This window comes from Typopeltis vanoorti, chromosome 17 (assembly GCF_054136105.1).
Source record: "Typopeltis vanoorti isolate ZY-2024b chromosome 17, IOZ_Tvanoo_1.0, whole genome shotgun sequence".
In the NCBI taxonomy this organism is placed as follows: Eukaryota; Metazoa; Arthropoda; class Arachnida; order Uropygi; family Thelyphonidae; genus Typopeltis; species Typopeltis vanoorti.
Genome location: NC_143565.1, coordinates 38,767,773 through 38,781,911, shown reverse-complemented (window position 1 = coordinate 38,781,911; position 14,139 = coordinate 38,767,773). Strand labels below are relative to the sequence as shown.

General features: G+C 38.2%; 1 protein-coding gene across 1 annotated transcript in view; it reads left to right on the top strand.

The window, feature by feature from the left end:
- Positions 1-13,688, top strand: part of LOC150097305 (heparan sulfate glucosamine 3-O-sulfotransferase 6-like) — a 75,960-nt gene extending 62,272 nt beyond the window's left edge. Inside the window, exon 2 of the mRNA XM_090407520.1 lies at positions 12,700-13,688. Within this exon, the coding sequence (XP_090263646.1) occupies positions 12,700-13,318 (619 nt within the window). The 3' untranslated portion in view covers positions 13,319-13,688. The remainder of the gene's footprint in view (positions 1-12,699) is intronic.
- The last annotated feature ends 451 nt before the right edge of the window (positions 13,689-14,139 follow it).

Below are 14,139 nucleotides of genomic sequence, written 5' to 3'. Positions count from 1 at the left end.
AAGCGCCATGGAGATGACGCCCACGAGATATTGCATATAAAAAGGGCAATAAAAGACTTCCAATGATTGATATTTTTTCCCCTTCGGCTCTGCCAAATATTCAGATAAGGACAAAAAATGGCGTCTTACTGATAGAAAAAAAAGGCCAGCAAGTCATCAGATTTCCTGACAAGCTTTCAATAGACAGAATGCAAGTAAATAAATCAGCAGTCACGGTCAGAACTGAATCTTGCCTGACAGTTTGATCGATCACACCCTGCAGATGGTTTTCTTCAATCTGTTTTTTATTTTATTTTATTATTTTAATTTACGCAAGTATATTTTATCTTTCTTTAACATTTCGTTTTAATTAATTAGAATTCGGACACCTTAATATTTTTCATTTTAAATTATTCATAGTAAATTTAAATTTATTAATTCTTAATTTTAATTGAGATATTCGTGTATTAATTAGTCCTACTGAAAGACACCCTTCATCTTGGATACAATGGAGTTCAGACGCAAACCATCGTTTTATTTTAGTTGCCTATTATCTATGCTTACCGTAATTACTAATTATGTTGGCAAAAAAAAAACGTAATCAACTTCACAGCTGGTGCTACCATCTGTGACCTTAAATAATATCCAAGCATGAATAATCGTAATGAATCCAACGCATCTCCTTTAAGGAACCTCTGAGTCATTAAGTAGGACGTAATATAACTTCTTTGCCTCCTAGAAAAGAAGCTACGAGAATATTGGAGACAGTGGGCACCGATCTAGATAATGAAAAGTAGGTCAATGCCTTCGTCTGGCTCCCATGTCGAAAATCGGGACAACCAAGGACTTTTGATTATGAAAACATCCACCCATGGAACTCTTCTCATAGCTTGCTCGGTTCGATTCTTGCTGCTTCCTTGCCAATATATTTTAACACGGGGTGGAGCAGCCTGTCTTGTACTCCGTATGGGTGCGTCACCTCCACGAGATGCCAAGAAGCTATCGCTGTGTATAAAATTGTCTTAAATGGAGTATGTCAGTGTGTTTAGGCAGGACATCTTTGGTATATACTGACAACTTTTTACGATTTGTGGAACCGAACTTCTTTTTTTTTTTTTTAATTCAGTTAAGATTCCCTAAGGGTTGCTTTCCCATCCTCTCCCCCCCCCCCTGGGTTCACGTTTCCGCAGATCATCTGAGATTATCCGAGAGAGAGTAATTGAAATCGGCCGTGAAGCTACCAAATACGCCCTGCTAGCAACTGCTAATTATTTCCTAGAGGGAGGTTCTGCGAGAGAAGAGTCATTCCTTCCATCGGATGCGAAGAACATCGCTATCCAAGCTCCGTATTCCGTCGAAACTTCCGTAGTCGACTCCGGTAATTACAGCCATGTAATTGCAGATAATGAAAAGGACGGTGCTAATAATTTTAACATCACTCATCCGGCGTTCTTTCTAATTAGCGACACGAGAACGAACGTCTTGTCTTTTTTTTTTTTCTTTTTTTTTTCCCCCAGTAGATCGCTGTCCATTATTATGCATGTGATGTCACTTCGTTTCCCTTAATTAGCAGAATCTGGCAAGAAGCCAAACAGGTAGCCTTTTTTATTTTATTTTATTTTTTTAAATATCAAATATTGCGTTGTGTGAAGGATAGGGCGCCAGGAAAATGGGAGTGGGGACTAAAGGGGTGTTCATGTTTGTGACAAGGTTGTCGTTAAGCGTATTGGATACCACGTTGAATTTCTTGTCACGGATTCGAGTCTGGCTGGAATATTTAAATTGAGTTACACTTGCCAATTATTTATTGAAGCTTTTGCGATATCCAGAATACGAACATGCTTTGCAAAGACCGAAATTCTTATAGCCTTTTTCAATCTGTAGACCAATTTCGGTTTCAACTTGCTTCAGACATAAACGTAATCAACTCAGAGGACTTATTATCAGCCATATGAGAGCTAGTCTAATGACAGTAATGTCGTCTGTAACCATCAGACTGACAACAGCTTTGCTTCCATGGATTATATTCATGACGTATACCTTGCTTTTAGGTTGAAGTTGTATGGGGCCTCGTTGTACAATATGACAATACAAATCGTACAAGTGCTGCCATCTATACTCTATACGCAGTTCTGATTGATGGCTTTGGTGATTTACATGCGTGTGGAGATACGGTTTTCTTTCTTTTTTTTTTTTTTTTTAAATTCAACCATTGTGCATCGCTAACCTATACTACATAGGCTTCACTTCACAATGAGTTTCCGGTATTGCACTATAAGTTGACATGTCGTCCTTCCGTGGAAAAGTGCCGATTCTGGCAGTATTTCGAAAATCACTCACATTGACTGAATAAACGATTTCATAGTGAATAATCGGGAAACTGCAACAATCCAGAAATTCACGTTATTAATGACATACACTTTCAATATGATTACTCTAGTAATAAATTTTTCCCCCAAGAAGTTGATAGTTCTCAAGAATTTTTATATGCATTTTTTTTTCCCAAATTGTTGTCATTAATTTACTGATAATAATTTAAGTGGCGCGATCTAAGCAGTCTTTGGACTTTCCTCCCACTTAGTTTTGACACTAAACTCAAGTTGTCGAGAATGTGAAAACCTTTGGTGACGTAACTTAATTTAATGTGGTTACGTATCTGAGTTAGCTGTCACTGGTTGCTATGTCTCTACAGATATACGTATAATAACTGACGTATTGCTTCAAAATATTGCTAAGTAAAGTGTGCTAGTAATTTAGTGGATTTTTTTTCTTTCGAAAATATATAACTTCAAACGTTTCTTGGATGTAGAACATGGCGAAGTATATTTTGTCATATTTTCATCCTGGTTAGATTGAATACTTTTGATTCAATGGTCGTACAGAAATCATCCACGGAGGAAAAAAAACGGATGATAATATTTAAGTCTCTGAATGTGTCGTCACTCTCTTTCTCTCCATCTTTCTTTCAATTCTTTGAACTTCTTATCGGCTCCAATCTTCGCACATGATTATTTCTTTTCGACTAATAAAAACAAGAACTGAAACCGACCCTCTCTAGGCCAATCAGATTAAGCACAATCTTGTCTTCTCCCCGCATGCCCAGGTATGGAAACAGCGGGCCTGAACAATGTTCACAGCACTCCCTATCGAGTTGTTTATCGCCAACAGCATCGGGAGTAACAGAAGACAAACAGCACTCCGAGGGAGTGACAGTTTTAAGGGACATACACACAGCATATGTATGCCCTGACGGGATCGTAAGGCCGTATAAATTACTCCTCGCGGACGGCTTTGGTCGGCTGTTCCTTGTCACCAAACCATGTACAAGTTTACAGCCTGTTTCCGCGCGAGACTGCCGTATGTCCTGGCAAGAGTAAAACCGTGTAGTGTCGACCCTAATTACCCCTCCCACCCGTCAGGCCCTCGGCTATGAGTCGAACGGCGGCTGTCTACTATTCCAACGTCTTCATCACGTGAGCGCGTTCCTGGAGGAGGACCGTGTTTGTGGTTTGTGTCGCCCGTAAGTGTCGGAATTTCTTAAGATTTGACTCGCCGCTGCACTAAACGTGGTTCTGACAGAAACGATGCAGGAAGGCACACGTGATGTATGGGGTACAGATGGCGGAACGATGGCAAGGAGGGGGGGGGGGATTCGGGCTAAAGAGGCGCATGCCGTCCTGACAGCAACATCTGACGTGCCGATGGCTGGAATCACTTGCGAGAAAAATGTCCTTGCTCTCTCTCTCTCGTTCTTTCTCTCTTTCCACCCCTTCTAATTAATTGACCTTATATCTATCAGTCTGTTAGACAAATAGATATGTTCTGTTCCAAGTATTTGGGTGTATGTGCGCGCGCGTCTTTCTGTTTGTCTCTCTCTTCAGATGAATCGGTTCCTATAGCGCATATAACTTTGAAAATATGGGACTTGAATTACACCTAAATACCTTTTTCCAGTGCTTTTATTTTCATATTGTTAGCCTAAAACTTTCAGATGATTCATAAAGACAGTTGAGTCATGAGGTCTGTTAGGAAGTCTTGATATACTGTTTCACGAAGTCTTTATAAAATTTTCAGTCATAAAATCTGACTCTAGCAAGTTAACTGTTGTGTGTTGATAAACTGCTCAGCTTTGTAATTAAAATGGGACTTTTTTTTAACTCGTCAAATCGCAAATATTTGACACGCTTCAATTATGACTTCTCTGGTACACTTTATTCTTGAAGTGTTGAAGTAGTTAAGTCAGAAATGCTTGACGTTACCTATCTTATGAAATCTTGCTAAAGCGAAATCATGAAAGTGTTGATTTATGACAGTAGACTGAAAAATATGTCTTCCGTATAAAATGCTAATTGTTGTACTTAGTACCGTGAGTTTTTTTTTTTTTTTTTTCCTGTAGACATCTTTTTTGTTGCCGGTTTTTAACTATATATCCAAATGTTGTCCACATGCAGCATATAAGTCCTCTTCATTTGTCAAACGTCTTGTTTCCGGTGCTGAAACTTGAATCTATCGTCACAATGAAAGACCAATCTCTAAGTGCCATTCCTGAGAACAGAAGAGTAGATCATTGCTCATACCAAGAAAACCAGTGAGATGCGGAACTCTTAACAATCATCTTTAAATAATGAAGGAATTATTTGGACAGATATATTTAAAAAAAAAAATTATCTACAATCATCATCATCATCAAGCATACGAAATGAAAGACGTTGAGCAAAAAACAAAACTTATAAAGAAAAAAAAAAGACTTTATGCGGCATAAACTTATATCAATCTAATGCTAACACTGTATACCATTCACCAGAAGGTTAATATAACTTTCAAGTTCGGTTGGACATTAATCCGGATATTGCTTTAAGTTACTTTTAATTATGTGGTTCCTTACAGAATCACCTATGTCGACCTGAATACAGATGAGAAAATAAACAAGTAAGAAAATGACTGCAGACAATCGTATAAAGTAAAGATTCATTGCATATTAGCATTCTTATATTAGGGACACTTTTCATCATCTCAACAGTTAAAGCTAGAACAGTTTTTGAGAATTATACTTGAAGACGTCATTTTGTCCAAAATGATCCAAATAAGATGAACAAAAAATTGATACTGATTCTATATGATAAATTTTATCATTTTTATTATCGTTTTGAAACTCCAAACCGACCCAGCTATAGAAAAACAGGGAAAAAAATTCATTTAAGATAATTTTCCGTTAAACAGAATTATGAGGGAGACTTCCAATATCCCTTTCCACAGAGTTAATAAGACAATCACATCTATGTCCCTTATCAGATTCGAACCCGAAACCTCTTGGAGGGAGACTCGGATACGCTAACCACTCAGCCAACCAGTAGTGTTATTGGAATGCATAATTCCAATACTTTCAGCACGCATTTCAAGACAAATATACAATTTCTATTATTACTTCCTCACAGAACAATACGGCTTCTACACTGTGTCCAGATAGTACTGTAGATAATGCACTGAACACAATCAGTTGGTAAATCATGGCCATAAAGGGTTATCAATTAAGAGGGAAGGAATATTGTACACATGGAAAAAAAAAACTTTTTGGCCAATGTGACTGTTGTGCAGGATGAAAAAAGAAAAGAAAAAGACTTTATGACATAAACGTATAAGAAGCGAAGAAGATGAGTTTTTCATCCTGCGCAACAGTCACATTTGCCAAAAAGTTTTTTTGGCCAATGGGATGTTACACGCTCGTCTCCAACTAACAGATGTGTTTGGATATGAAGAATGCTCGATGAACAGTTTATTTGTCTGAGTGTTTTGACCGAGTAACGATGTGCAGTTACTTTTCATGATACTGCGCATGCCCTATGGGACAATACTTTCCAATGAGAACTCCCCATGAAACAAAGCAACGATTACCAAACAAAAGAATAACACATCGGAACACAGCAGCAATATTAAGAAAGTTGTCCAGCTATTATTACAGAAACATGGGACAACACGTTATCAATAAAGATGTGATTTATTTATATCTGTACACATATCAGGAATTAGGACAATTGACTGCTTGATACTGTTTAAACACTTTTTGTATTAAACAAATTAAAACTACTTAAGGATTCTGTCCTTATTTACACCTTATTTTGTCTTTCGCCTTCTTGTGCAGTTTCAGTAACTGGAAGTGTCGTTTTCAAATGTCCCTATCGTCAAGCTACTCTAGTGATCGATAGTTGCCACTGACAGGAGCGTCTTGGAGAAATGATAATGAGCAGATCCAGGGTTTTCCTGTCATTAGCTGTGACACCTTCATGATGCAGATGAAAGAACCACATTTGAAAGACTTGAGTTAAAATCAAGTCAAAGGCCAATGTGACTGTTGAAATTGGGCGAGTTTGTTTCAGATGAAAGTGAGGATTTCCTCTTCATTTTTTCCTCACAAAATTTGCTTTCATAATCTTAATTTATTCTACGTCTAATACTTCTAAATATTTTAGACCATCCGTCCAAGAGTAACTAACCTACTATTCATTCAAAAGGCCTAAAAATTCCTCTTATTTTTATGGTTATTAATCGGAGACCTCCAGAGAGTGAACGACTCATCGAGGGAGGCATACATCACCCACACTAGCTGTCATACCGTTTCTTAAACTCATTCAAACTAGATGACCTCGCCACTTCAATAAGCAAACTGTTCCACTCATTTATTTATGTTCTGTGAGCGAAAAACCTAGTTCTCCTTTCTTAATAGTACATAACTTAACTTCCACGACTGTCTTCTCCACACCTTCCTTATAACGAAAATATTCATCAGACGACATTTTATAACACCCATTCAGAAGTTTATTAGACCTGTCATATTACTGCTCTTTCTCCTGTTTATTGGTGACAGCAATCTATCTCTCAATCTATCCTCATAAATCATCTACGTTGCTTTTCTTTTCACCCTTTCCACAACTTCTCTATTCCCTCCGAACCCATGAGACCAAATATGAGCATAGTAGTCCAGGTGCGGTCGTACCAAGGCGTTGTAAAGAAACAAAATGCATAAATAGATTTCGAAACAAGGCCTCTTTTACAATCAATAAACACATGAGAAATCACACATATACACACCGCAAACACACACCGCAAATCTTCCCTAGTCTCATTAGACTGACTTTATTATATAATACAGTTCTGATGATATTTGCACGTTGCTCTCTTATGTGGATATTTGGAATCACAGCCGAAGATTGTGATTGATATATTTGTATTTGATAGTTTAGAACCACAGCAGCTGTATGTTCTTCTTGCCTTGAAGATTTAAAACACTGTACTCTCTGCTTTGGCACGTTGCTCTTAACAGCAGTGACATTACTTCTGATAATAAAACTCCACCGAGGAAAATCTCGTTTATATAAAGCATATGGTTTCCTTCAATCATTCCTAACAACTTTCGAAATCAAGTTTCTCGGCCTGCGGTATAGTGAAGTTTTAGCCATGACTTCACCAAGATCGGCTAATTAGAAATTCTAAGTCGACCATTTTTACAGAAGAAGCTGATAACATCAAAATGTATCAAAGAGATACAGAACGACAAACAGATGAGACATTGCTTTAAATTCTCCACCCCCACCATCCTAGTGATGGCAATGAGTTCCGTATTTTTCTGTGGCAATTAAACTCCAACTAAGGAAACGCTTTCATTTTTCAAGAATGAACGCAGTCACCATGGAAATAAATAAGGACATTATTCTTGCTGTTTCAACTTAAATTAATGCGCGGCATAAGAAAACCCTGTCAGCTGTATTGAAATAAAAATAAAAGCTTGAAGATATCTCGCTGTTGACAGTCAAATTTCATCTCGTTAATGCTTATTTTTTTCCGAGTTAGAAGAACAACCCTAGCCGTATCTTTCTTCCCTTGATTCATGATGGAATCATCTCCTCCCCCACAGCAACCCACGTCTTATTGCGCCACACGTGTATGTATGGCGTGCATACGTGGGTCTACCAACATTAAAATAAAGTCCCATTCTTGGCACATCCTTATCTTCCCTCGAGTAATGGTCCCTGGCTATCAGAGATTGGCGGATCTTAATTCACCAACTACTCCCGACACTCAATGCACGATAACATTCCCGAGACATGACCTGAGCCAAGTGAGGCCCCTCATTCACTTGCTATTACAACTCCCTGTCATGTAATGAAGGTCCGTTGCCTTTGACATAGAGTTCATTAAAAGTTATTCCAAACGATAAATTTGTCTTATGCCAAATTTATTACGAAAAGCTTTAAATAACTGCCAGTTTTAGTATAAACATGTATTTGTATTTTTAGGCTTAGCAAATTGCCGCATATTGGGAATACCATTGTTTGTATTGTAGACATTCTTAATCTATTTGATGCAAAACATCATCGTCGACATTTTATTCACCTACATTTATATTCTTCATTCAACAGCATTCACCAGCACGTGGGAAACTCACAAATTCTGAAAACATATTCTCATAGGATGACAAATCGGTGACTTATGTGTTTCTGATATTGAAAAGAGATTACGTCACACGAAATCAACTGCAGATATTAGAAGCCAATGAAAATGCAAGAGACAGCTACATCAGCCAAGAATGCACACGTAGACTGGAAAAAAAAAAAAAAAAAAAAAAAAAAAACCATCAAGGGACAAAAGATTACTTTAACCCCCAGAATATTTAATATACTGCCTTTTCATCATTTAAGAAATGAAGTCCACAGAAATGAGGAGTCTGTTCAAAGTAATTTTATAAATTACCGCCGGCTTGGTTGACTGAGTGGTTAGCGGATCCGCTCTCCAGCCAGAAGGCTGCTGGTTCGAATCCACCGTGGGCATGGATGGTTGTGATTGTCTGTGGAAATACGAGCAGTGGTCGGCGGTAGATGGCGTTAGTGTAGTTGGGGTCAGTTGGTGATTGAATGGTGGAGACGGAGTTGTAGAGCAGGTGCCCTCCTTGGAGGTGTGAAATAATAATAATAAATTATTAGATTTAGGCAATGGTTTATAGCAAATTCTTTGTATCCTAGGGTCTAGTCTTATGTGCAAAATTTAAATCTTTAAATACTTCTGTTTAATTACTCTTGGTTTTGTTTGTCCCCAAACTAAATTAACGTCTTATAGCACAACTGTAGTAACATGTTACATTCTCTCTCTCTCTTTCTCTCTCTCTCTCTCTCTCTCTCTGGAAGTCCATGATGAGAATCATGAATCAGTTCATCCTTTACATGTCAGATAGGCAAATATAGTTGTGGCAGATGCCCGAGGAACCGCTTTGGCCCGAACTCCTAACTGCGAAGTTCACCGTGGGGGTAACGGAGCTGTTTCTACTGGTAAGAACTCGGACCTTTGGTTTTAGTGTGTGGAAGGATAAATGCCGATAGATATGCAACTCTGGATAAAGCAATGTTTCGTGTATTGTCGCAGGTTTGTGCAACAAAACAAGACAGCTTTCGAAACAACATTGCATACTATGCTATAGTACTGCGCACATGTTTCAAGGAAAATGATGTGCATGGACTTGATTGACTACGCAGATTTCCGATGCCACCCCAATGACCAGTGCTTCTAACAGTGTGAATGCATTGGTGGTTATGTTAAAGGAAGAGTAGTACGGAATACTTGACATGTTATTATCGCTGCCTGGTAGGGTGAAAAAGTGTTATCAGAGCTCGAAGAGCCCCACACGCTATTAAGGTATATGCAATTTAGCGTTGTCTGAAACACAATGGATTTATTTCAACACAGCATAATTGTAAACACTTATCAAGTAGCGTAAACACTTTTTCCATCCTATAATGTAAACATTCTCTCCTATGCGATGAATAGCAAGATGTTCTGCAGTTAATATTTTGTCCTATAAAATAAACTGGATCGAAGTTAATTCTCTTTCAAGAATTTTTCTTCAGTTTAACCTTCTGTTTCTATATGTGTAAGCATTTCTGTTTTGTAAACATTTCGTAAACAATCAGGCTAAAGTTTCGTAAACATTCAGGCTAAACATTTGTAAATATCTGTAACCATGTCGGGTAAACTTTTTCCTATAGCATGTGCCCCCCCCCCCCCCCACTGCAAAAATTAGCCTTGAGTGTAAAAATTCCATTCGCGGGTATTGAACAGAGCAGAATAAACGCACCAGAGTGTTCTATGGCGTCAATATTGTTCTGCAGTATAAACATTCTGTTTTTACAATGTAAATATTTCATTGGGCGATGTAAACATATGTGAGAACCTCGTGGAATTTAATCCCTTCTCCTCCCTCCCATCAGAACAATTCGTAAAGTTTGGAGCAAGTGAGCGTGTTCGTCCAATCACGAATTCCTTCCCCAGCAACGAGGAGGGTGTCGCTGTGAAAGTTATTTATACGCTGTTAGATCTTTAAATGGATAATACTCCGTCTCTTCGTTGCGGAACATTACCTATAAAAACGTGTTCTGCCGACTGGCGATACGCTCGCGCTATTCATCAGAGAGAGAGAGAGAGAAAAAAAAAGAAAAAAAAAACGGGACAGGCATGTCCGTGTGATCCTGTTGAATGCATTCAGACAGCTTTCTCTTCAAAAAAAAAAAAAAAAAAAAATTAAGAGTTAAACTTAGGAGAAATATAATCCACCCTACGGTCTCTTATTACCAGTACTAGAGAAACTTAAATTAAAAATCACATGATGAACTACCCTATCAGCATATTTAAATTGCTAACAATACGCCACAGTAACAAACATGACGTCACAATGCTGAGGTTCGAACAGAAATTCACATGATAATTCTTTTGCTGTCACCATGGTTACAATGCTCAGGGAAAAAAAAGACCGTATTACATGACATGTGCTGAAATATATGGAAATATTGTGAGCACTTCGGTTCTAGAACTCAATTTTTCAATGTTGTTTAGTGTATTTGCCTTTCCTATCAGCGTTTCGTATGTCCCTTGGCCAAATGATTTATGGATCTTGCAAAAGTTACCCTTCAAACGTGTTGCCAGACTTAGATGGAAAATCAATGTTAACACCATCAAGTACATTGTTCTTGACAGGTGGCGCAGCGACCCGAGCGCTACGATGTGCCAAATTCTGCAGAGGAATAAAATATTGTCTGACCACGAGAGAAAGTGCTATGACGTAAGCTCCGTACCCGCTGTTCTCTTGACGACGCCTTTCCCAAGCTTCCTTAGTATCAGAACGACTCCCAGATGTTGTTGAGTGATCGGTCTGTAATTTGCCCTCCCTACATACGGGAAACCGTATCCCTCGACCTCCCTGAAGTCTGCATGGATGGTGACCACTGTTAAGGGCGTACTCTGATGAACATCTCTGTCATTAAACGGTCGGATGCCACCGATGGGTCAAAGGTGAAAAAGGAAAAAAAAAATAACGAAAACAAGAGCCTTGATGACTGATATACGTTGAAACCACTAAAATGCAATTAAAATGCTGAAAAAAAAAAAAAACTTTCTAAGTTTATTTTTAATTATTGCGTATAATTCTAACAAAGTGTGCGTCATGTAATGGGTGATGACGTAACAATGGAAAGATTATGATTGAAATTCACATGATTATATTTCGCTAACTACCACGTTCAACAATAACAGTGAGGCACAAGCAAGGTTATTTCCTTCCACAAAGCATGCAAAGAGATCTGAGATTAGGCCTAACTATTGTTGATATAAAGATGGATACTCTGTACATGCTCAGGACCCTCAGGAAGAGGTACCAAGCGTGTACAAAAAATAAATTTATAGCACAATAAATTATTTTCTTGATTTTTTTTTTTTTTAATTCAGGCGCCAGTTGTACTTATTTCTTAATGTTGACACGCTGGTAATAATACTGATTGTATTATTACCAGCGACAGTAAACAGTGGTGTAGCTAGAGCTTTTGCCTCCCGGGGCGATCCCTGATTTTGCCGCCCCTCTCAATACATACCAAAAATACTACAAAAAGTCAAAACGATGTATAGGGAAATAAATTAAAACACTACGTTTATTTTTGAAGTAAAACTTTAAGTTCAACATTTTAAAACGTTATTTTTCTTGCTTTTCTGTTAGCAAAATCGTCGATGACACTGGCGAATTCTATTTCATGGTAATGTAGGTAATTCTTAATCAATTTTATTTAGAAAAACTCCTCTTACAACTAACAACACTTACAGTAACTGTGAGAAAAATTCGCAGTAGTATTACAATATTTGGAACTGAGTTCTCGAGACTGTATTTTAGAATTAACTAACTGCAAAAGTTCAAACAGGTTCAAAATGCTGCCCAGGGCGGACCTCCCCCCCCCCCTCCGCACCCCCTAGCTACGCCACTGACAGTAAGACGAAACCGGCTCTCCACTGAACCTTAGTCTCTGGTCTATACGAAATTTATCACTCAAGTTTCTCTATCTCCGCAAGATGTCAGCACTGTAGGATACAAATACTGGGAACACGGTTGCTGTTCTTTTGCTATTGTTGAAAAGAGACGTACGTGTTAGTTTCTGCAATCTCTGATAGGTTAGTTTTTCAGTTTAAAAGCTTCATTTACATGGTATGACCAGAACCCGGATGTTTCTCATTATGAAACTCAACGGAAGTTGTAGTGTGCAGAACTTTGGTGGTGTCTTTTATTTGTATGCTATAATTTTCATTTCACATTTGAATATATCTAATAAAGTGTTTTTCTTAATAAATAAATAAAAATGACATATCCTTTACATGATAAAGATGACCTGTACATTCTTCTTCTGTTTTACATTTCAGGAGACAAATGCCTCCAAGTCTTTGGAATCAACTGACCATGGAAAAAACACCCAGCTACTTTGTGACTCCGGATGTCCCCGCTAGAGTATACAACATGTCTCGAGATATCAAACTTCTCGTAGTAGTTCGTGACCCGGTGACTCGAGCCATTTCCGACTACACCCAAGCTGCTAGCAAACGCCAAGACACTCAATCGTTTGAAGAAATGGCGTTTCTCAATTCTTCAACCGAATTAGTAGACACATCGTGGAGTGCCATCAGGATTGGCGTGTATTCCAAGCATCTAGAACGATGGCTGAGGTACTTTCCACTCAAACAATTCCACTTCATCAGCGGAGAAAGGTTGATCTCTGACCCCGTCGGCGAGGTGGATAAAGTACAGGAATTTCTTGGACTGAGACGGGTCATCAGCGAAAGACATTTCTTCCTGAACGAGACTAAAGGATTCCCCTGTCTACGGAAGTCGGAGGAGTATTCGATTCCACACTGCCTTGGCAAAACCAAGGGTCGTTCTCACCCCCATATCCATCCATCTGCAATAGAAAGGCTAAGAGACTTTTACAGGCCTTTCAATCGTAAATTCTACTGGATTGTAAGACAAGACTTTGGGTGGCCTTGAAGAACTGTTTGAATTTCTACAAACTTAATTGTTTTTACTGTTTGGAGTGCTTCCACGGAATGAACGGGTGAATGTTGCAATAGATAATGAGTCCTGCCAAGTTGGTACACGGTTATTTAGTGTTAAAGTCTGTAAAACTTTTATACCAGGGTCACTCAAAGAGTTTTACCTGAACATGAAAAATAGCAAATAATTCCTTTCTGTTACTTTTATCCTATCGTTAAATGCTTTTGACGTTTTAAACTTGGTAATTTTATTCATTCATATTCATGGATAACTCATTGGGTGATCCTTTTAGTTTGTTTCATCTCCTTGTATAATATGTTACAGATCGATTTTGGATTCAAATGTAATGATGCTTAACAGTTGGGATGTTTGTGTTTTTGTCTGTTTATATTATTACACACACACACACACACACACACACACACACACACACACACACACACACACACACACACACACACACACACACACACACACACAAATCTTATTACACAAAATACTCAAGTTTGATCTTTTATTGGATGATCACTGGAATTAAATAATTACTGGGGTATCACAGACAATACGAGTGGCACTTGGGGAACAACCAAAAAGTGGGTTTTTATGTTTTATACTCAATAACGACAACCAGCTCAGTAAAATGAGTTGGATGTCGAAATGGGTTCCTCCCAGTACACCATAGAAATACTCCATCGACACTTAAGAAATTTCAGTGGAAGTCCAAAAGATCTTTCGAATTTATATCGTAAATTTCATTTAGAAAAAAAATTCAGACCTTATTACAACTAGTGCCTTGCTCACTTAGAATTGAATTG